Raw genomic sequence first — 24468 nt, 5'->3', positions numbered from 1 at the left:
TTCAGATGCATACGGATAAATTCATGAGCTCTCTTCTGTTTCTGAATTTTTTTTTTTTTTGGGTTTTTTTACTTTCATGTGTTCTTAACCAAACATTATGACCTTGTTTGCTCTTCTCTTGCTTTTTATCTTCAGTTTTGTTATAGAATAAAGTTATGATTCATGTTAGTCCACTAGCTCTGCTTTCTGATGAAGATACTGTGATCTCAGAGTAGGCCAAGTGCTGTGTAAGACTATTCAAATGTTAGGAATAAAGGTAGTTTAATATTCACAGTCCATCTTGTGCAACTAATGTATTTAATTGAGTTAGAACTTCAAACTTCAAATAAATAGACAAGACTTTATCTTCTCACTGTTTGTAGGGAATGAACTTGAGCTACAAAAACTGAAATAAAACAGGGTGTTGGTTTTTTGTTTGGTTGGGTTTGTTGGTTGCTTCGTTTTTTTGTAAGGTAAGGTTGCTTCAGTGAGGAAAAAGGTACATGTTGGAAATCAGTGAAACATGCGTGTTTACAAAGTAGCTCTGTCTGAAAAATCTTTACCAGAGCTGTAGGTTAAGAGTGACAATCAGAGCTTTCTGTTGCATGTTCATTCTGTCAGGCTCCTTCTGAAGGAGAGTAATTTCTTCTGAGGTGTCTTGTCTTGAGAAGATGTTTACAAATTTTCTGAATGTTAGCTAAATACTGAAAACACATTGTGTCTTTGGGCTGGAACAGAATGTGGTAAGGTTTTTTTTTATGATGTTCAGGACTTTATTGAAGGAAGTTGTTGCAGTTAATGCATTAACTCTAATATCTGGCCTGTTTTTTGCTGAGCTGCTTGTATTTTTACTGCAGAAAGACCTTGAGCTGGTAGATGGTAGTTGTTACATGTTGCCTTTGGGAGCTTCAGCTTTTAGGTAGTGGGAGTGTGGTTCTACAGAATGCCATAGAAATAAAGACAAAACCTTAGCATTGATAAAATCTGTTGAAGCTGCTGAGGGAAGAGAAGCTCTGAAGTGCTCCTAGTAATTTTATGATACTGATGAAAGTGTACCACAAACTATCCACTAGCTATAATTTTTCAAGTGTCAACATCATGGGTATGTTGCATGACTAGTCCAGTCAGAAGATACTGGTTTAATCGCTGTATGGCAGGATAGCATGAAGTTCTGAAGCCATCTGAAAGGGATAGGAAAAACATTCATGGATATTCCCATTAGTAAATGAGAGCCCATAAAAGAACCAAACCAAGCCCTCAATTTGTTAATTCATTTCAGCAGGTAAAGAAGATCCATGTGCATTGTGGTTTAGTAACGTGCTGATTTTTAAATATTCTATCCAGTGGTTGACTTAACTCTGTAATTTGACAAATTAAAGTGAGGTATCTGACATTTTATTTTGGCTTGTATTAAACTACAATTTCCTTGGCATAATTTTATGGAAAAAAATAACTTTAATGTTTTCCAGAGTTAGTCTTCTCATTAATATCATTGTCCTGTCTCTCAGCAATGTAAGTTTGACCACTTACCTGACCTGTGGTCAAGAGGACTCTGGATTAAAAGCACTTATTAATGGAGGAAAGAAAGATTCAGCAATAATTTTGCTGGTTGGAGTCTCTTATCCCAGACTGTTTTGCTCTGTGGTCAGGAGTGTATGTGCTGTTCACTTCTGTGTTTGTACTGGATGTTTGTCTTGTTTTTGTGGCTTATTCCCACTGTTAACAGGGAGGGTGACTGTGCATGTATGTGTTGGGCTGCGGTATAATTTCTCTTCACATGGTCACAGAGCTAAATCCTAGCTGAGAACTTTACTCTCTGGATTGTTTTGATACATTGCTCTTTCATACTTTTAAATAATACATTCACATTACCTGAGAATGTTAGTATCTATTGATGAGGATTTGAAGGCAGCCAGACCACCACTTTAGCAGATGGCACGGTCTGCACAGGTGGAATTGGAATTTGAGGTCCTAAGCCAGCTTTTGGCAGCAGTATCATTTCCAGGGATGGAGAGAACATGATCTTACTTGGGCTTACAGTTACTGAACTGACTTACTTGGTCAAATCTTTGTCATAATACTTAATAGATGGAGGAAGTAGGAACACTTTGTCTTATGAGTAGCTAACAGTGCTTCATAGAGTAGGTCCATTGAACTTAGCAATTGGGAAAGGAATAAAACACTTAGGAAGAAGCTATACAGAACCATGTATTTGAGAACTTCAGGTAGTTAGTTATCAGAACAAGTGTGCTGTCAGAAATATCAAAGATATAGCAAGTCAAGGACTTTTCAGCCTGAAGGCTGCAGGTGCAGGAGAAGCTGGGGAAAGGTACAGCCAGGACAACTGACCCAGGCTGGCCAAACAGGTATTCCTTAATATGTGATGTTACATTCAGTATATATAAACTGGAGTTAGCTGGATGGAGTAAATACTACTCAGGAACCAATAGACTCTCAGTGTCACAGGTGGGGAGCAGTTGCATTGTGCATCACATGTTTTGTATATTCTTCTATTATTGTTATTATCTTCCTTTTCTGTGCTCTTAAACTGTTCTTAACTCATGAGGCTTTTTTTTTTCTTTCCCCGCTTCTGATTCTCCACTTCATCCCACTTGGGGAAGGAGTGTGAGCAAGCATCTGCATGGTCTTTGGATTGGCTGGGGTTAAACCATGACAATTTCATTGTAACGTTATTTCCCTGTAGCCAGGAATTGCCCCTTAAGAATCAGTAACAGTCTGCAGCAGCACGTGTTACAGAAGCAGGCAGCTCTGTGTTGTGACCATTGTGATGGGATTCAACTGTTCTTCCTAAGAGAGGTAGAGGAAATAACATATATCTTTTCCTTGAGAGATCAGGTGTACTTAACTGGTGTTGTGGGTAGAGGCTTTTATTAATGCAATAGCCATAGAGTGAAGACCTAAGGGATGATGGAATGGTGAGGGGGTTTTGTGTTTGTTGGTTTTGTTTGTTTTTAATAAATGAAGGTAATAAACTGACTTGAATGCTGGCTAAATGAAAGGTATTAAAATACCCCTTCATTTGAAGTGAAGTGAGGGGAACAGAACAAAAAACTTGACTGGGCTAAAATTGACTGTGCGGCCTGAACTATTGGATGCTGGCTCCTTGTCAATCACAATCAGTTGTCCTATTTTGTGCCAATCAGACACTTAACTTTCACTGTGTGTACAGAGAGAATAATAATGACAGTTATAATGCATTGAGCTTACCAGCGTTAAGGAAATGCCTGTCCTTGTAGCAGGTCTTTCCCATTAACCTCTGTTTCCTCCCCTCCTCCATATGTCTTTACTGTCTTTTACCTGTCTTAGTTGTTCAATGTTTATACCAGCCTTAAAAAACAAACTTTGATTGTAATTGCGTGTAAAAGGTCCTGAATTTGGAATGCTCTGTCTTGTGTTTTTAAAGGCAATTTAAATAAATGTGGAGATTACAAGACACCAAAAATAGCTGACCTATAAAGAATAATGATTTGGCACCTGACTCATAGTGCATGTAGCACTTTGTCATTCAAAACACATTTTTACTGAGCAGGAAACCTTTAAGTTGGTATTTTGTCTAAGCCTTTCAGCCTAATACAGTACTCTGCTCTAGGTAGCATCTTTCAGCATTCAAATGCAGCAGTGTTCATTCTAAGCCAAGAAGTATCTAAATCTGTAGATTTGCAAACTGAAGACTGACATCTGCAGCAGGAAATATATAGATAAGCTCATCACAGTGGTGTAATCTTTGGAAAATCTATTTTAAGTTATTCAGTATTGCACCTGTCACTGTCGCTATTGAAGAAGCACTTTTCTACCTTTTTAGCATCAGACCTGAAATTCTTATCTGTTGTGAATACAGAAGCTAAGACAGTTTAGCTGAAAAGTGTTGGTAGGTTTTACTTGAGTTTTCATGAACATATTTTGCCAAAACTTAGTTCTATACTAGTTGCTAAGTAGATTTCTTCTTTACTAGTTGCCTTGTACAGTATAACTCTTTGATTATGTCTCTTATAGCATTTGTACCTTGAGGGGAATGCTTTAGTTTTCTCAAATGTCTTAGCAGCTTTCTTGATACCTTGCGGTCTTGGTACTTGGAAAAGCCTCTTCTTTTACTAAGAGTTACAAATTGCAATGCGTTTTTTTTTTCTTTGTATAAGAAAAGTTGGAATTTGGAGGAGTTTGAGATGGGAACTTCGATACCATTGACAATGTGACAGTTATTTAAGGGCAAGGTTAGGCATACTCTTTGCCAGCCTGTGTGTATTTGTGCAGCTCACGTTTCTGCTCATCACTATATGACAATTTATTTCCATTGTGTGTTATACTGAGGGATAAAGTACTAAAAATGCAGTTATTTTGGAGTCTACAGGAGTGTGCTTGTTTAGCAGACTAGCTTTCAGTCATTGCTGATTCACCATGTGCTTTTTCTATAGACTCTCTTTCTTCCCTGTAGCACTGATGGATAAAGCTAACAGATTTTGTTTATTTTTGAAATCAGAAATAGGCTTGATAGTTTAAGGAAGTTTCTGAAAGCTTTGTTAGTTTGAATTTTTTAACTGAACTGTCATATATGAGCTTTTTATGTGGAATGCACATGGGACTTCTTAAAAGGAGCTTAGATGTTTAGGCTGTTACGGCAAACTTTTTGTCTGCCGTGAACTGCTGAGCTTTAACTCATGAGTGAACAAATTTACACAAGTGTTGATGCTTGGTTTTCGTGATAATGGTTTTGATGCTTTACTGTCCCCACATAAATTGAATGCTGTATAATGTTCAGTATAAATATCAACCAGGTTCTATTACTATATAAATATGAATGCCTGATATAATATAATAGAACTGTACTTAACAGAAGAGGTAGTCAAATCTGACAAGTAAACGAAGCAGATCTAACGGGAATGTATACTTGTTCCAGTTTCGTGTGTTAAAGACCCTATGTAAACCCCATAGTTCACTCACTGATTTATCATTAATTATTGTTTATTTGCCTTTTTCCCCACAACAACAACAAAGTTGCATAGATGTTTGATATCTCTCAAGCCTCTTTAACATTAGAGTTGCATAGTGCACTCTGGACTAAAAAGTTCATAGAAGAAAAAAATTATCATATTACTAAACACAAAGACTAAAAAGAATGTGGCTCATGTTCCCAGTTTCTGGTACCCTGTGGTCAGAGAGAACAGGGCTGTGCAAGGATGGCTGTGGGTTTTGTGCTGTTCTGGCTGCCCTCAGTAGGGATGCTCATGGGCTCCTTTTAGAGTGGGTGTTAGGAAAAGTGGCACTCTGATAAAATCCACATTTGGCTCGCAGTTAGTTTCCAAAAATGTTTCTACATTCTTTGAAGAGTTTGGTCACTACTAATGTCTCGTGCTCAGGTTAGCCCAGTCAGCCAGTTTGCGTGTGTGTTTAGTTTAAGTCCTTGGGTAGGTATTCAGAGACCTGACCTTCAAACTTCAGCTAATGTTAAGTTGTGGAGTCTTACTGCAAATTCTAAGGAGAAAAGTAGTAGCTTTAGATACTGTTTTTTGAGATCTGTTTTTAATGCCTTTTGACAAACCAAATCCTGTTCTTAATTATTAGACTTGGTGTTTTCTTCAGAATGTTTGAGCCTGTGTACATCTGGAAGCCCTTGATGTCCACAGTTTGTGCAGTCTGGCCTGTGGAAGGGAATGTTTTTAAGCCTCCAGTAGACGTACTGGGAAGACATAGGCAGTTCTCTCAGATGGTGTGTTATTGTTGCCTTGTGTTTTTGTCAGCCTTACCTGTCATGATTCTGTACTGCTGCCAAGTTGGTTAATGAATCCAGATTGTGATATGCCTTAACTGCAAAGGAAAAGAGGGTTGGTTTAATGAGGATCATTTGAAAACCTGCTCTGCTGAACAACTCCTGTGGAAGGAGAGGTAGATTTTTTTTTATTTTTTTTTTTTTTAATAGCTAACATAGAAAACTTTGAGAGAAATGTAGTGTAAAATTTCACCCAACTCACTTGACTTTATAAAAAATACTGTTATCTATCTAAATGTAGGCTTATAACTTACCTTTAACTTCATCCAGTGCTGTGTATGTTATTCTACCATGATATGTAACTGGAACAGTTGCAGCACACTTGTCTGTGTTGGAACACACAACCCTGTGTGCATATGCTTCTTACTATTGTTTACAAAAGTAGTGAAACAGAAGAGGCACTTGTTTGCTGAGACGTTGGGTTACCATGTTACTCATTATTCAGATGACACTACTTTTTTTTTTTTTTTTAAATCAATGCTCAGTACTGTTAACAGTATCGAGTCCTTGTAACTAATAAAAATGCTGGAATTCAAGTGCACAGCCTTCCAGATTTTTTTGAGTTGTTACGTGGTATTGCTGATGCGCAGTAATGTTTAAATAAGCAGCAAGATACTGTGTCTATCTTTTAAGTTTGGAACTTGATACAATTTTGTTAAGAGTTAACTGCTGAAATGATGCTGAAGTTCCTCTTCCGTTTTTCCCATACAAGGAGAAGATAATTTTGCTGTAAAGATTTATTCAGGCTCTCCTAAATGGTTTTATAGCTGAAACCTCTGATAAGGAAAATCTAATTTCTCAGGGCTGTTCTCATTCCATTGTAGAATTTAACCTGAAAGCTGTATTCTTGTAAACCGTATGTGTCAAGTCTTTGCTCATTTTTTATTACAGTCTGATCTCAGCTTAGAGGACATGCCCTGGACTACTTATGTAATAGGTTGAAAGCATTTTAGTGCATTCTTTAGAATCCTTTATTTAGGGGGAATTTTGTTATTAAACTCTATTCTGTTTATTATAAATCACTGAGATAGTTTCGATGCATTGCAGTCTTGCAAATGACAGCACTACAGCTGCAACAGTGGGCTGTGATAAGGAATGGGGACTTAAACAGGTTTGCAGTTAAGTCTGGAATCCTGTGAAATGTGGCTGTGCAGCAAAGTTGTATGAGATGGGCTGAGCTGGTTTAACTGTGTTGGCACTGAAAGGAGGCAGTGCCACTGTTTTCCTAGACCTTGCCGTGGTCCTTACATTACTCATCTATGAACTGATTTAGCTCACAACAGAAGACTCCCCTAAGAATAACTCTCCTCCATGGGTTGCAAGGCTGCATAGGCTGAGAAGTTTCATGAGAGCCAAAGTGATTACAGGGAAAAAAGATGAGGAATTTTTATGGCCATTACTAATGCTGCTAGTATTGAGCTGTTAGAAATTCCTGAACAAAATGTTTCAAACTGATGCTGAGTCCTGTGTTTCTGCACACGTGCAGTGCGGTGATGATTTGGCAAATAGCCAAGTCACAGCTGTATTTTTAGGTAGCCTGAACAGGACCTGTGCCTGGGAAGACTGAGGTGTTAAATTCTGTTTGTGAACTATACTGCATAATTAACGTATGTGTTAAATACTGGAGTTTTTGTGATTCCCAGAGTACTTGGGCTGTGTATGTGATTTTTCTCTAGCGTGTCTTGAGCCAATCTCATTCTTCTCTTCATCTTTGCCTGCCTGTTTTCCATGGTAATTTCAAATACGAAAATAATTTCAGTCTTCTGGTAACAAGGCAGCAAATCACTCTCCATTTCTTCTAGAGTTGTGATCTCTAGTACTAATGTTGTTAGACTTCAGAGTCAAATACCCTCTGTGTCTTCCACCTCCATGCCACCGTTCACTGAACAAGTGTGGCAGGTTAAAATTGCCCACAAGTTGTAAGTAATTTGCTGCTGGAAGTCTCTGAATAGGGAAGCAAGATTTTTTCTAAGAAAAGGGCAGACTCCTTGCATACTCTTAGATGCGTACTCTGATTTGAACATGAGGAAAGCAGGCCACTGTGATGCTGAAGATGGTGTGGATGACCTCATTTCTAACCAGTGTTCCAGATAACACTAATAATTAGCAAGGTTTCTTGATAGTCTGTTAATTACAAAACCACATATTTTTAAAAGTAAATTAGACCAAATTTTCACTGAGCAATTGCTATTTAATCCTATGCAGCTATTTTAAGTTGGCATTTGTAGGAGAGATCTAATTGTTATAGTAATTACAGTGGAATCCTTCTTAATTGACTACTCATGAGACTGACAGCAGTTGATTAACAGAGATGATCTCCATAGTTCTCCTCCATGTTTGGAATGTGAAGGGAGAGCTTTAGGCTCTGCTATAGTAAAAAGAGAACAATTTTCTCTACTGAATAGAATGATACAGGGCATTGAGAGATCTTGGCAGCCTCAGAAGGGAAGACCTGCAGCCAGGCAGTTTGGATGAATCTTCAGGTAGCCTAAATTGATGCAAGAAGGTGTCCATATATACTTAAAATTGCCTGTGGACTAGACTGGGGGTGTGTGTGGGGGAAAGTGATCTACCGTCTTCCTCAGGACCCATCACAATGGAAGAGCAAGAAATGACATGATGCTGTTTTGACCCACCACTTCTGTCCTGTTTCGATCATGTATGCTTGTTGTGACCAAATATAAACTATTGCTAACACATTATATGATATTCAGGTACGTGAAGTCAAGAGGGTAGAAATGCATGTGTGCTTACCAACATAACTGTTGCCTTGCCATTATCAAAGGTCAGATTGATAAACTGGTATTTAGGAGTTGAGCTTTGGTGTCTCAGAGTCAAGGATCAGTGTAACTTGGGGAATGATCTTGTGCCAGAATACCTGTTGAAGTCTCCTGTGATTCGCAAGGCAGGATAAGATTGCCCTCATCAGTATGGCCTCAGTCACGTTTGGAGCTCTTTACCAGCAGTTGTTTGGAAACAGATGCTGTAACAAACTTGTCAGAATGTCTTTGCTGTTTTGCATGTAGTTAAGTGTGACTGGATATGCAAGTGAGGTAGTAAAAGTGTTTTGTATGTTTCTATAATAAGTGCTTCTGTAATAAGCTGTGAAGCCTGTTGTTCAGGAAGAACTGAGCATTTTTGCTTTCAGTCATCCTAGAAGCTGCTAGAGCCACTTGCTGCCGTAATAAGAAAATGCTAAGGGAATCTGGAATATATCTGAAGAGTTTACATTGATCTAAGATAGCTACTATATTCTGACTGTTTGTTCTGTACCTTTGCTTGCAGCATTGCTGGTGCTTGCCTGTCCCTTGGTGAGCCCTTTCTATGGCAGTGGCAATAGAGTCCCACACAAACATATTTCTGATGCCTGAACTGGTTCTAGGAACAGGGAAGGAATAATGTGAGTGGGGAATGAGGGGTGGCATAATTTTTTTTTAAATGTAATTCTCTGATAACACTCACTCTATATGGTCTTCCTAATCTTGGATATAAATTGACTAGTAAGTTGCAGGACAACTAAGATTTGCTAACATGAGGAGAAGGTGAAGCTAGTGCTGTGTTCACCTCTGGTGCCCCCAGCATAAAAAGGACATGGAGCTGTTGGAGTGAGTCCAGAGGAGGCCACAAAGATGATCAGAGGGCTGGAACACCTCTCCCGTGAAGACAGACTGAGAGAGTTGGGGTTGTTCAGCCTGGAGAAGAGAAGGCTTCAGGGAGACCTCATAGCAGCCTTGTAGTACATAAAGGACATGTAGTGACAGGACAAGAGGGGATGGCTTTAAACTGAAAGAGGGTAGATTTAGATTAAAGGAAGAAATCTTCTGTGATTATGGTGGTGAGACATTGGAACAAGCTGCCCAGGGAAGCTGTGGTTGCCCCATCCCTGGAAGTGTTCAGGGTCGGGCTGGATGGGGCCTTGAGCAACTTGGTCTAGTGGAAGGTGTCCCTGCCCATGGCAGGCAGGGTTGAAACAAAATAATCTTTAAGGTCCCTTCCAACCCAAACCATTCTATGAATGAGATCGTTTGGTGGTTTTGTTGCTTTCTGTGTCCTTTGTGCACAGATTTGAATCTATGAACAAATTTCTGTAGAGTAGATTGACTGTCACTCTTCTGAAAGAGGCCAACTTTCCTCATCATGCAGGTTGCTGAGATCCTTATGTGGCTGAGAGACAGGATACATATCTCATAGCTTAGCCAAGGAAAAAGGGGCATTGGGGAGTGATTTGCATGCAACAGATCATAGAAGTGCTTCAGTAGTCCCTACCGTATGGTATGGAACGAGTAAGTCTTGGTGTGCAGCTGTGTCTCCTGGCAACTCTGCTGTCCTTCACTATCCTTCCACCAGTAAATGTTACTGATGTGAGATAACCTACATGTAGGAACAGTATTCTCCCTGTGAATTTAGCAGACAGAAATCTTTACCTCATAGCCTGGAATCAAATTTCTCTTGCATCAGTTCATCACCTCTGGGTGACATAATTAACAACCTTTTTTTTTTTTTTTCTCCAGTTCCCAATGTTTTCTTATTTCATCTTAATTATAATGTGTTTAAGATGAGCTGCAACTTTGTTAGATTCTTCTTGTGTGTTTAGATTTTTTTCTAAAATTTTGGACCACAAGTTGCTAGAAGGTAAAATGTGTATAAAAAAAGACAGAGGTCTGTGAGTTTGTATACATGTATGTGCTTGATTCTGTCTCAGTTGTGATCTGGTTTAGTGTAACTGTTGTGAACCTAACGCTTCTTGATAGCTAGCTGTTGAAACTGGTTTCATTTTTAGTTCTGGTATCTTAAACATTTAATGTGATCTGTGAGATGGTAACTTTGGAAAGTACTACTGTCAGGCAAGGAATAGATGTGAGAGGATTCTTCCCAGTCACTGCTGTAAATCAGGAGGCCCACAGAGACAAGTAGATGGGCACTGGTTTGATGTGGTTCCCAATAATGACAGAATCAACTGTAGTGTCCTTTTATATAGTTTTTGTATTTCAGAGGCAAAGATGTGACTATGATGTGCTCAGACTTGAACTCCTGTGTTGTTTTATAAATACCACTATTTTTAAAAACTCTCGCTCTCTGTGGCTTCCTTCACCATCACATCTTTTGTGTCCCCTAACAAAGAGCACTCCCTTCCTTACAGGAGGCTTGGAGAATTGGAGGCTTTCTGCTCTGCTGTATGCACTGGATTGCAGAGTCACCTCTTTTGGTTGTTTGCTTAAGCAAATGTGCCTCAAATGATTGTGTATTTTCAGAGCTCTGGAATAATTTGGAGAAATTATTTGAAGAAACATGCAGTCAAGTTACAAACAGCAGATTGTTTCTTTAATTCTTTTGAAGATACACTTATTGCTCCTGCAGAACATTTTTTTCAATTAACTTTCTAAAATTATGATATGCTTTCTATATCTTTGGTTTGTTCAGCTCTTAATGACAGGGTTATGTCACTTGGTCTTTTACTTCCCTGTGTTGTGGTTGTCACCATTTAAAGCGGGGCAACAATAAAGGTAGCAACAGATGCTCTCTATTAACCCCTGCCCTCCCTGTGAAGGAAAAGGAGAAGGAAGAGAGACTTTCCAAGATGGAAAATTAAACCAGCTTTATTAATAATTACAGATATAATGCAAAATATGCAAAACGAATATTGAGGCTGATCATAGAGTGGGGTCTGTTGTTGTGCCAGAGGCCGCAGGGCAGACACCAGGAAATCCTGGGCTGGATTTGACAGTAGGTGGAAACTGGATTCAGGAATGCACAGATAGGACTGAAGGCAGGAGAACAACAGACAAGTTCCTCTTCAGATCCTGGCCATGAACAAAGAGAGTGAGACCCTCATGATCTCTCAGCTTGAAACTGGGTATGATGAGTATGGCATGGAAACCTGAAGTGGTCAATTTTTGGTCACCTGTTCTGTCCACCCCTCCTTGCAAGTATAACCCTTTACAAGCCTTCACTTGTGGAACATGAGAGATGTATCAGCGACTTTGACTGCTATAGAAAGAAGTATAAACATGGGCCTTTTCTGCATACCATTCTTGCCTTTAGCTCAGTAAAACTGTAAACATCAGGAATTATCAGTTCTGGAAGCAGACACTGTCTGAAAAACGTGCAGCCAACTTCAGAAAAGTGAGTTATATAAACGAAACTTAACTGAAAGGAAAATTCACTCAAAGATAGTCGGTCCTGTTTTAGCCAAAACCAGGTCACGGTTATCTTACTTTGAATATGGTATCCAAGGTGTTCTGCAGAGTAAATATTTCATCAAAGAAATCTTTGTGCTCTGTCAAGTGCTGGTTTTCTTTGAGAAACTGTAACTCACTTGGAGTCCAACAGTCATTTGCCAAAAACTTACCAAGTATTAGCTAAGTGCAGAAGGTGGCAAATACTGTTTGCTTTCAGTTGCTACGCTGCTGCTTGTTTCTGCTTACAGACAAGAGTTCCTTCTTGTAGTCAGGTTGAACCACAATTACAGTATCCTTTCTTTTGTGTTCGAATTATTGTAATTCAGTTTTGTTAAATGCTGTGTACTAAAAATGCAGGAAGTACGAAAGTACTAAACTTGTTTTGAAGAATTACACCTGTGTCCTTGCATTATCGTTTGAGAGAGGTCCTGTTGCATCCCCAAGGCAGAACTGAACAAAAGTTCCAATTCCTTCAGGCTGTTGGTGAGAGCTGCTCTGCTGTGTTCCTGCTTTCCATAGTGCCTTTGTTACTGCCAACTTGCTTTAGATTGCTTTTTCTCTCTTTGATGTTTTGAAACATGCGTGGCAGCACTAACACAATAAGAGTGGATACAGGGGACCACCTTGGTATCTTAATAGAAAGGAAGACTACAGAATAAAGAATGGTGTCACGATATAATTTTACTTAGAAAACTTCTGAAATATGTTAGACCCTGTAACATTCTGGGTAGTCAGAAGAAGGGTTGCTGTTTGGTGGCCTTTTCCTGTAGACTGAATAATTAAAATTTCTAAAGGAGGAAAGTGGTTATTGAGCTCTTGTTTTTTTAAACAACTAGCAGGGTAATCTGATAAATGTTGGAATTTTAACTGTCCAAATACTTTACTGGACAGAAATATAGTGGGATGAATAAGGTGAAGTTCCATGTTATGGGCTGGGTGTTGCAAAAAGTGATGAAGCTGCTTTTTTTCCGCAGACACCTTCTGTCTCTGGGCCAAGCACTCCTGCATCCCTTTGACTGTGGGGTTGTCTTACCACCTGATGAGCCAGTGGAGGAAGTGTAACCTGATGGAAAATTAATTTGGAGGGGGGAAGCAAGCAGATTTTTAGGGTTTGGACAAACGTTTTGGATAGCGTGTAACACAAATTCAGATGGGTATTAGTACAAGGTAGAGGGAATGAAGTTTAAGGAACAGTACCATCGTTCCGAAGTACTGGATCAAATTAGCATCACAGCACAAACAACTCCCAAAGTTGTCTTTCTGATAGCTTTTTTTATGTCAGGCAGAGAAAACAACTGAAGAGGGAAGCTTTTCTGGATATAAGCCTAACAGGTTGAAAATAGTTAAATGTAAAAGTGAAAGGCAGTTTCAGTAAGAATAAACTACTTTCAACAAGTACGTGTTGTGAAACAGCGTATCTATGAAAGATCCAAGGAAGGGAAGTTGAGAGAGAGGGGGAAGAAACTGTAAAGTCTTCTGTGCTCTTCAGGAATTCAGACTGAGTTTTTGTGAGACAACTGCAGTTATTCCAATGTAGCTTCACTAAGAAGGATACCTTAACACAGAAATCCAAATGCACTGAAAGTGGAAGCCGGTGGAATAGGAACAAATGTTAATTGTTCACATATTAATACTATTTATGTGAAAGGTTCCTCCTCAACAGGAGGAGTAGGGTGAGACCCATCTAGCAATGAATGTGCAGAATAAGAGGAGCATATTCTGTAAATATTTGTAGTAAGAGAAAATCTTCTTGATTGTATTTGATAATGAGATAGTTGAAATGTTTCTCTGCCATAGCTTTTCATGAGTCTTAATATTTTCTTTGCCCTTGATATTAATTTGAAAAAGACATTTTTAATGTAGTTATGCAGCTAAGCCAGTTTAATGGCTAGCTGCTACCAAACAGAGTCATGTTTTTGTCTTCCTCCCTTTCTCCACTGCCTTCCCTCCCACCTCCACCCTGGCAGTTCAGAGAGCTAATTTGTCAGGAGACTAATTGTTTCTAATTGTTTTCAGGAGAAATGAGAGGAATGGCTTTCTGTGGATTTGGTTCCCTAAGCTGTCATCATAGATTCAGTCTGGCCTCAAGCAGTGGTAATATGGAGAATGACAGCAAGGGGCACAAGATGGTACCTTGTGGTGGTAGTGAATTGTTAGATGAGTTTCCTTCTCGCATGATAAATGACAGCCTTTGAGCTGGACTAACTCACCTAAAATTTGTGCTAGGAATTGAAAGAGTCATTCTGAAATGATTTCACAGCTGTTTGTGAACTTTTGAGGAGCAGATGATATTCCAGAGGAGAAGGGCAGAAGGCACTGCAACCATGCTTCTTAAACAAAAACCACCAAACAAACGTAACACCCACAAAAAAAATCCCTCAAACCAAAAATCCCAAACCAAAACCCCATAACAGCCTGTTGAAGAGGTGGAAGCTAGAGGGTTACAAACAAACCATCTTAACAGCAGTTCCTGGAGGAATATGGATAATGTAAATTATTTGGCTCCGGTAATTACCTGGAAGACACCAAATTCTTTGTGAGCAACCAGTATGAGTTTTTCAAGAACAAACCCTGGTTAATCCACTCTTAAATTATTTATGTGTCAGGACAAGGGACCTAATGGATAGTTGTATCTTGACTTTTTTAAAAGGTTTTTTGATACTGCTCTGTTATGCAATGAACGGAAACAGTATTATAGAAACTGTTGTATAGTGGAGATATATCTGATTGGAAATCTACATCTGGAAATGGACGAATAGTCAAAGTGGAAAGATTTGTTCAATTTCTGAAGCAGTCTGTCTTTAAATGCCTGGTGTTTTCACAAGTGACTTGGACTACAGCATCTACATATTAAATCAAGGTACCATGAAGGGCAGCCAGCATGTTTCATTAAGATTTGGAATTCAAAATCATTCTGACAAACTGAGGAAACCTTTGCAATTTTAAATGGACAGCTGCAGTTTCAGATGAATGAGGTGTTGCATTTGGGTGGGAGTAATCTGCTGTGCAATCACAATGGAGAATGACTGCAGGATAGAAACTGTAAGCTGTAGTAGGTTAGTTAACTGTAGACGTTTAAATGTGCTTTCATGTTAAAAACAAGTGCTTCCAGAGTTACCAGTCACACCTAATTATATTATTGGGAGAGAGCTGTGCTGAGCCACTAGCTGAGATGTTGAAGTTGGAAACAAAGTGTCTGTTGCTGATTTATGTCCAAATAAGTGAGAAGTGGGTGTATGGGAGTGTAAAGGGAACATTGCCTGGTCTATGTCTTCTATTTAGCGGAGTGTCTTGTGGTGAATTAAAACAGATGTATGAAGAGCAGGTTAGTTTGCCTGTTTCAGTGGAGGAACTTCTATCCAGTTGCTTTCATAACATGTGCATGTAATAACATTGCTCAAGTACTGAGTATTTTTGTAATTGGGATGCAAGTTAAGCAAAACTGTGATTTGTGCTTCTGTTTCAAGAATTTTGTTAAGTTTTCTTTAAATATTTGTTACTGAAGCCTGTTAGTCCACACTATAGTAATTTTCCAGTGATACTAACTGGCAGTGCCCTTTACCATATCCAGAGATGGATCAGAGAAATTGAAATCTTAATTTAGCATCTAACCCCCTTCCCTGAAACAAAGCACTTTTTTTTTTTTTTTTTGCATTTAAAAACACAAGTTGGCGTAAACATATTGGGAATCCTTCATATGATTATAAAAACAGTAAGCCTTTGCTGTTATTCAAAAACCGTTGGCTATTACTGTGTATTTGACTAAGAATCCTCCTGTACTATATGGAAATAAAACTTAATTCCCTGTTCTGCAACAACTGTAGCTGTTGGGACAAAATCCTGAAGAATTATTACTGTTTACACAAATTTCAAGTGTCCAGCAGCAGTGCTTCACTAAAAAGCTAGAAAAGAAATTATTTTGTACTGTACCCAAGAAAGCATTTTAGCTGCTGCATCTCCTAGGTGACATAATGTCTTAAAAAGAGCTAGAGGATCAAAATCAGTCCTGTGAGTTTTACTTGAAACTCTATGGTATGTCTTATTCTTATCATTAGTCTCTTTTTATGAACAAACTTTTTAACAGGGGACAGATGTGGGAAAAAAAAATCTCTATAGCTTGTTAGAAGGTAAAGATAGGCTAAAATGCTGTGAGTCCTTGCAGCAGAATTATACCATGAAACACGTTTTAGTTTGAGACTGCACTAACGCTGCACTTTCACTATTTTATAATTTTGTGAGGTTTTTTTAAGTTTTGATAGAATGTTAATTGCCTTTATAGTACTGAAGAAGGGAGTAAATTGAAGTCAGATAAAGAGGTAATAAGAGCATACGGATGGACACTGTTATGTTTTTACTTTAATATTGAAACCAATTATCGCTGCCACCCTTTTGCTGCAGTTCCTTTTTTTGGGTGTTTCATTGATCTGGTTTATAGCATCTCAAGGAGAACTGCATTGGCAGTGCTGGTTTACTGAGCACTTAGGGAGGAACAGTATAGAAATTTTTAAAAAGAGCTTTGGTACTAGGGAAAAAAATACTGTGTTACATTGTCAGTAAACCACTTACATATATGCACACATTGCTGTGTGGTTTTTGTTGGTAACTCTATATGAACACTGCTGGTGCTACTTACTGTCTTGGCAGCACCACAGGAAAAATGGAATGCATTCAAATAGTTGCATTAGAAAATTACTAGAATTCATAATGTTCCTAATTAGTTACTTGGGTTGTAGTAATAGATATAAATGTAATTTACTTTTAAGCTTGAAAAAAGCTGCAGATTGCTAAAAGCTAGTTATTCTCACCCTCTGGTTTATAGTTTAACATTTATTTGAAAGATTAGGAGGGGGAAAAGGAAGGTAATGGAAAAGTTGCAATAAATGAGAATGTCTTTAGGAATCATTCTCTGGGTAAAAATAGTTGCTTCTTTTCTTAATAGGAGATGATGGCAGACCTCCTTTTTGGTTTTCTGACATCATTGGCAATAAATGGCGGTAGCAAATATAGACTAATACCAGAGCGAATATCTGTCTGCAGCTACTTGTTATAATCTGTATGTCTAATCAATCTTAAGTATCTCTCCAGAAGTATGTAAAGATCGATTTATGTAGCTCACTGTGCCAAGGACGTGCAACTTGGCTTACTGAGTTCAGTAACTGACAAGTTGTGTGTTTGCAAGAGAGAGAGCTCCACCTACTGGAAACACCTTCTGGTTTATAGAGTGCAAGTTGAGTTGAGGGTGCATTATCAATTTCTTAGGTCTGGTTTCAGGGATTTAGAAGGAGAACATTTGCAAGAAAATAGGCATCCTTCAACTTTAAAAAGTCTGAGCTCTGAAAATATTTTCTCAGATTTTCATCTTGACTTTTTTGTTTATAGGAACATCATCTCCAGCGGGCTATCTCAGCACAACAAGTATATGGAGAGAAGAGGGATAACATGGTTATACCGGTTCCAGAAGCAGAAAGTAATATTGCATACTATGAATCTATATATCCCGGAGAATTTAAAATGCCAAAGCAGCTGATTCACATACAGCGTAAGTAAAGTAGCTAATTCATTTAAGTCTATACCAAGAACTTTATTTTACTTAGCTTAAATGTCTATTGAGCTCACATCAAGGCAGACTTCTGAGAATTAATTTTTTCCAACATGTAAAGGAATACATAGTTCTTAACCGAAGAGGTATATTTAGTTCTTGATCAAGAAGTCTGTGTCTCTATGTTAGTATTTTAAATTTGGCAGTCTCAAAGGCCCACTCCTGCCCTCTGTATAACACTCAGTAGTTACAGCTTGCAGGGGAATTTAGGTTTGTTAGCAAAGACAGACACAAATATACTTGAAGAGGAGAATATATGATACATAGTTAAGAAGCAGAGTACCTGTCCCCTGAAGTTTAACCAGGATAAAGTGACAGTAGGGTGGATTGGGAGGCCAAGCAGAAATGGCAATAGTAGTAGTATTTGCCAGTGCCTGGATGGAAGTATTCGATATCTAGAGGTAGATGTTTTTTGATATCACCAATGGCCTGCAAATGTGTTGAGCTTTGGTTTTGTTGAAAGATAGCAGCTATTCTATATGGATGTGACCCTTGATGTGAGGGTTGAAACATTGAAAACATTATAAAAATGTATAACCTGTTCCAGAATTTTGTTGCATGGTGTGATCACTAGAATTTAAAAAGTAATATCTGTGCTATGTAAACAGATATCATGCCTAATTAACTTTGGTTTGATATTAGACTTCTATATCAGTCCAAGCTTCAGTGATGGCTTAAAGTAGTAGAATCAGAATAGTTTGGGTTGGAAGGTACCTTTAAAGGCCTTCTTGTTGATCCCCCCCCAAAATGAGCAAGGACGATTTCCACTAGATCATGTTGAAGATCAGGTAGATTAGAGCATGTTGCTCTGCTCCTAAGCAAATGAAGAGACTAATATTGGGTTGGTGCAAAAGTAATTGTGGTGTTGGACTGTGAATTTTAAATCATTGTAACTAGACTCAAACACATCTTTATTAATCAAAATAGGAACCATTACAATCAACACATTTTTGCTAATGAGAAAAGTTTGTTTATTCCTGTAGCATAAAAACCCATCCTTTGGGATTCAGTGAATTCTTGGAAAGCATTTTCTGCATCCTGCTGGTTGTGGAAGCATTTTCCCTGCAAAAGGTTTTGGAGGTGCTTGAAGAAGTGGTAGTCAGTTGGCAGGAGGTCAGGTGAATATGGAGGATGAAGTAAAACTTCGTAGCCCAATTCATTCAACTTTTGAAGCATTGGTTGTTGGACATGCAGCCAGGCGTTCTTGTCGTGAAGAATTGGGCCCTTTCTGTTGACCAATGCCAGCTGCAGGCATTGCAGTTTTCAGTGCATCTCATCGATTTGCTGAGCGTCCTTCTCGGATGTAACTGTTATGCCAGGATTCAGAGAGCTGGAGTGGATCAGAGCAGCAGCAGACCACCAGACAGTGACTCTGACCTTTTTTTGGTCCAAGCTTGGCTTTGGAAAGTGCTTTTGGAGGTTCTTCTCGGTCTCAACACTGAGCTGGTCATCGCTGGCTGTCATATGAAATCCGCTTGTCTCATGTCACGATCTGATTGAGAAGTGGTTCATTGTTCTTGCCTATAAGAGAAGATGACACTTTAAAATGATTATTTTTTTTTTTTTATTTTCAGTCAGCTCCTGAGACACCCACTTATCAAACTTTTTCACCTTTGCAATTGGCTTCAAATACTGAGCGATGGTAGAATGGTCGATGTTGAGTTCTTCGGCAGCTTCTCATGTAGTGCTAAGAGGTTCAGCTTCGATGATTGCTCTTAATTGGCCGTTGTCAACTTCCAATGGCCGGACACTGTGCTCCTCATCTTCAAGGCTCTCCTTTGCAAAACTTGTTGAACCACCACTGCACTGTATGTTTGTTAACAGTTCTGGGCCAAATGTGTTATTGATGTTCTGAGTTGGTTCCGCTGCTTTACAATCCATTTTGAACTCAGATAAGAAAAACGCTTGAATTTGCTTTCTATTTAACATAATTTCCATAGTCTAAAATAAATATAAAACAAGCAGCAAGTATTAAGTCATTAGCAAGAAAACAAAACAAAGCGTAAAGTAAGAAAAGCGCATTAAAATTATGTACAACATAACCACATTGATATTGGAATATATTCTTAAATAAAACAGCAGATCTCAACAATGCAAAAACGCGGCTACTTTTGCACCAACCTAATACTAGCAGCCTTCCATGCTGATATTAAGATTACATCTTTCCGTTCTTCTTTTCCTTATCTAGCTGTCTAACAGCTGAAATGGTGATTTTCAGCTGCAATTGTATTCTACTTATTTATTAAAAGCAAGGGATGCTTTTCACAGTGTGTTTCCAGATGTGCAGTTGGGAAGAAAATTGGCTCTCTTATGAACTAAAACAACTTGAATGAAGCATGAGAACTAAGGAGATCTTGTTTTGAATGCTCTATTTTCCTAGCATATTGTGGAAAACAGAACAGTTGTTTGCGTTCTGCAGAACGTTAGGGCCAATTTAGTCTGACTTGTCTACATCACAAAAATCATGGATTAGAATGTATAAGGTCACTGTAATACAGTCTGCACAGACTTTGTAGAAGTACCTTTGAAATTATTTTGGGCTAAAGTCTTAACTGTTGATAATACAGTATGTAAAACTGCAGAATACTGGACAGCTTTGAAAATTTTGACCAATCTAAAAATTGCTTACTGAAAGCAATCAGGTAGAAAGCTGCCAGCTGGTGTGACCACTAGCAAGCTTTCATTGGTTAACAAAAGCATAGTCAAATAGATATCAACTTGTATTCTTGTTTTTTAATAGTGTAATTTTTTTCAAGAAAAAACTAGATATAACTTTGAAGTAGCATTATTACAACACTCAAACAAATAATTTAGGTTTTGTCTTCAGAAGAATGTGGTGTGTGCTCCAGACACTGCTTAGAAGAAAACATTTCTGTAGTAAAACTAACTTTGATTTTCACTGTTACCATTTAGCTTTTAGTTTGGATGCTGAGCAGCCGGATTATGACTTGGATTCGGAAGATGAGATCTTTGTGAATAAGTTGAAGAAAAGAATGGATATCTCTCCTTTGCAATTTGAGGAGATGATAGACAGACTAGAAAAGGGCAGCGGTCAGCAGGTACAACGGTACTTTGAATAAAGAATTTGACATACGTGCTCTATATGTTGCTATATGAAAGTGACATGCTGGGTTTTACATTTAGCCAGTCAGCCTGCAAGAGGCCAAGCTGTTGCTGAAGGAAGATGATGAATTGATCAGAGAAGTGTATGAGTACTGGATTAAAAAGAGGAAAAATTGTCGAGGGCCCTCTCTTATCCCAGCAGTGAAACAAGAGAAGCGAGATGGTTCCAGCACAAATGACCCATATGTTGCTTTTAGAAGACGAACAGAAAAGATGCAGACACGAAAAGTAAGTGGATCAATACTTCCCTCTGCTTTCTTTCACATCCTACTCCCCCTCTAAAGAAGCAGCTTATGTAGAGAAACAATTCTGCTATGTGGTATAAAACAATAGAAGTTAGTGTTCTTTTGTTCTAATTTGAAAGGGTAAAAACATGACAGAAACTACTTTAGAACAGCTATTGAATGGAAGTTTATGTTCATTATTTTTTCACTAAATCTACTGCTAAACCTGTGTATGGTGTTGGTAATCTGTAGCTCGTTGATAACCATGCACATGCTTCTCTTTGTTTTAGAAGGTGGGATTATTCATATACATAAATATTTAGAACTTAATTTAATTCAGCTTATTTCATTTAAATGATGTGAGGAAATATATACTATCTATTTACAGAATCGAAAAAATGATGAAGCATCTTATGAGAAGATGCTTAAGCTGCGTCGAGATCTGAGTCGTGCAGTAACTATCCTGGAGATGATAAAGAGGAGGGAAAAAAGCAAGAGAGAGTTGCTGCATTTAACACTGGAAATTATGGAGAAGAGGTAATGTTCATTGAAGAATTTCTGCAGAAAGTTTTGGAAACTACTTTGTATTCTGATTCCCACAAATACTTAGTAATGAATTTTTTTAATAAGTATCTAGAGTGATGTTCACAGAATAGCGTGTTTTCATATATGGTCATGGAGAGCAAAACAAAATGTTACAAAGTTGCTTGTTATGGGAAAGTAACCTTTCACACCAATCTACATTGGTTTATTGCATGTGTACATATATTCAAACGTATGTATATATCCTCTGTATTATACAGGAAGAGAGATCATCATTATGGGTAAATTCATGTGGAAATTTGTGTTAAATTTAAACATGTACATTAAGGAAATCCCAGCTAATTTTAATGCCATTTCCAATCATTAGTATTCTTTTTCTTCATTATCACTTTTCTTTTTTAGCAAAGCTTGATCTAACACTCTTGAGGAAAACAAACAAGCATTTAGTACAGTATAAAGTGTTCTGTGAGTCATCTCCAACTAGGGCTTCTTTTGACATCCTGTTTGTCAGCTGTGCTGAAGACCAAGTGCTCTGCTCCGTCAACTGTCACTTTCTCAACCAACTGCGAATCACATTTACAATGTGGAGTTATATTTTAGATTCTCTAGCTTAAGCATCTATGTTTGGAAACAAACATTTTTGAGTCAGTATTTTAAAGCTCTAGAACTAACCTTTTAGTCTGTTTTCTTAGGGAGAATGTCTGTATCAGGGCACTTTCTTCAAGCATTGACCATTTTCAGTAGAAACAAAGATTTTTCCAGTAGTTTTATCAAGAAAATAAGCTGTTGAATAGAGGAAATACTCTAATGCCCCTCTCAGAATTTAAAACTGCACTTCAAATCAGCACTGTCCACGGGAACGTAATACAAAAGAGAGAGAGGATTGATGAATAAGGCGCTTGGCCACACTGTTTAAAACCTTTTGGGTGATAAATGTGTATTTTTCTAATGGTACCTGTCCCCAAGTGAGAGGGGAGGGGAAACAGTCTTCTGTTCTTTCCTTCAAGTTTCTGCTTTTCCTTTACATTATTGTCTTTTGGAGATGTTTTACAGGCTTTACAGGGTAGTTATCCTTTTATTTATTTGTCAACATTAGTCATTGCAATGAAGTTTTCATGTTATTAGTCTCCATTTCTGGAACAATGCTTCCTGCATTTCTTGCTGTCATTCAGGACTTCCCTTTACCCCAAGTTGCAAGTATTAGTCTGTTTTTCTCTGTGTTGTTCCATTTTTTACTGGGCATACGTTGGAAACATTCCAACAAATAAAAAATAATTCTGGTTTCAGGTATAATTTGGGTGACTACAGTGGAGAGATTGTGTCTGAGGTCATGGCACAGCGGCAGCCGATTAAACCTACCTATGCTATTCCCATCATTCCTGTGACTAACAGCAGTCCTTTTAAACACCAAGAAGCTATGGAACTGAAAGAATTTAAAGTTAAAGTGAGTAATGTCAATAACAGAGTTACTGATTCATGCTGTTACGCATGCAAGATACAGCTTTTTAGGATAGGGGGAGGGCTTTTTGAAGCTGGAAATAGGCTAGCAATGTACAATTGGAATGCAATTAGTTTCTTACTCTGGGGGACATGAACATTTTTCACTAATACTGTCCATAAATTTAGGATATCCTGAACAAAACTATTTATTACCTAGATAGTGATAACTAATTACAAAGATAGAAACAGTGAGGTAAAACCCATATCTTGTTCTAAATTAATGTATTTATTTTAACCTGGAAGGTTGCGGTATGGGGTTCTTTTGTTGTTGTTTAACTACGATCCACTGATAACTCCCAGCACGCTGTGTATCTGTCTGGTTTTGTATTTAAGTAAAGTATCAACTAATTTTACATGATTTAGAAAGCTGACCACCACTTTTTTTCCTGCAGGCTTTAATTTTGTGTCATACAAAGCATAGCTACAGTGCCAACAACTGAGCATATTAAATAGGTCAGGTAACACAGGAGAAATGGTGAGGTATAGTTTGAATTTTAAACAAAGACTTCTTATAACTGAAGAATGTCCAAAGGCTGTTCTGAATCTGACAAGGTGGCTTGAGTCAGTGAACACTTCCATTGATAGTAATGTAACTGAGGTTGCTGGTGAGGCTGGGTTGATGCAGGGTCTCACAGCATGAAAGAAAATTGTTTCTTGGAAGCTTAGGAAATGCACTTAAACTTGGATTTGCATAGTATGGGAAAATGTGTTTAATTTTCAGAGAATTTTGTGAGAGTCTTAAGTATCTTTGAGAGGTTGAACCTCTATTTTTGCCTTTTAAGCGTAGTTTGGTATTTAGTAATTCCCTAACAGTGCATAAATGTCTATTCGTTTCAAATGTTAGAAAAGAAGAATGGTTCCTGGTGGAGGTCATTGTATATTTGAGTAGTACTGTTATCTTAACCACTAGTATTATATCTAGCACGGATTGAGCAAATAGTGCTTGATTCCACCTTGTCTGTTAAACATTTCAGTTACTGGCAATGAAAGAGATATATTTATTAAATGACTGCTTGTATTGCTGTCAAGATGGTGGAGAGATTGGTTCACGTTTTAGCTCGCTTACACAGGAGTTTTTGAAAACTCCTGGTTTAATCTAATTTGCTATGTGTGTAATTTTACACTGCCTTTTTGCTTTTCTTTTTCTTGCAGCAAGATAAACCTGATGTTATTAGACCTAAAAGAAAGTATGAGAAGAAGCCAAAAGTCTTACCTTCATCTGCTGCTGGTACTCCTCAACAGACAAGTCCTGCTGCACTGCCAGTCTTTAATGCTAAAGATTTGAATCAGTATGATTTTCCTAGCTCGGATGAAGAACCTCTCTCCCAGGTAGGACCTCTAGAGTTCTGTGCTGCTCTTGGGGAAAGACTAGAAGTAAGACTGATGGATTTACTAATATCTCTCCTCATACACCCCCCATCCCCTCTTTAAAGGTTTTGTCTGGTTCTTCGGAAGCAGAGGAAGAGAACGATCCTGATGGTCCTTTTGCCTTCCGTAGGAAAGCAGGCTGTCAGTACTATGCTGTAAGTAGAATTT

General features: G+C 38.2%; 1 protein-coding gene across 7 annotated transcripts in view; it reads left to right on the top strand.

Annotated features, from left to right (window-relative positions):
- Nucleotides 1-24468, top strand: part of EPC1 (enhancer of polycomb homolog 1) — a 68848-nt gene that overhangs the window by 27168 nt on the left and 17212 nt on the right. For all 7 annotated transcript variants that reach the window (XR_014183215.1, XR_014183216.1, XM_082044317.1 and 4 more), the window contains 7 exons: nt 17323-17482; nt 20456-20601; nt 20687-20893; nt 21278-21426; nt 22720-22876; nt 24085-24261; nt 24366-24455. Coding sequence is in view for 5 of the 7 variants with exons in the window: in XM_082044313.1 (XP_081900439.1) it covers nt 17323-17482; nt 20456-20601; nt 20687-20893; nt 21278-21426; nt 22720-22876; nt 24085-24261; nt 24366-24455 (1086 nt within the window). In the remaining 2 variants the exon portion in view is untranslated. The remainder of the gene's footprint in view (nt 1-17322; nt 17483-20455; nt 20602-20686; nt 20894-21277; nt 21427-22719; nt 22877-24084; nt 24262-24365; nt 24456-24468) is intronic.

Source organism: Streptopelia decaocto (assembly GCF_964273445.1).
Source record: "Streptopelia decaocto genome assembly, chromosome: 2".
Classification (NCBI taxonomy): Eukaryota; Metazoa; Chordata; class Aves; order Columbiformes; family Columbidae; genus Streptopelia; species Streptopelia decaocto.
Note: the sequence above shows the minus strand (reverse complement) of the source record. Positions and strands in the feature narration are given on the sequence as shown.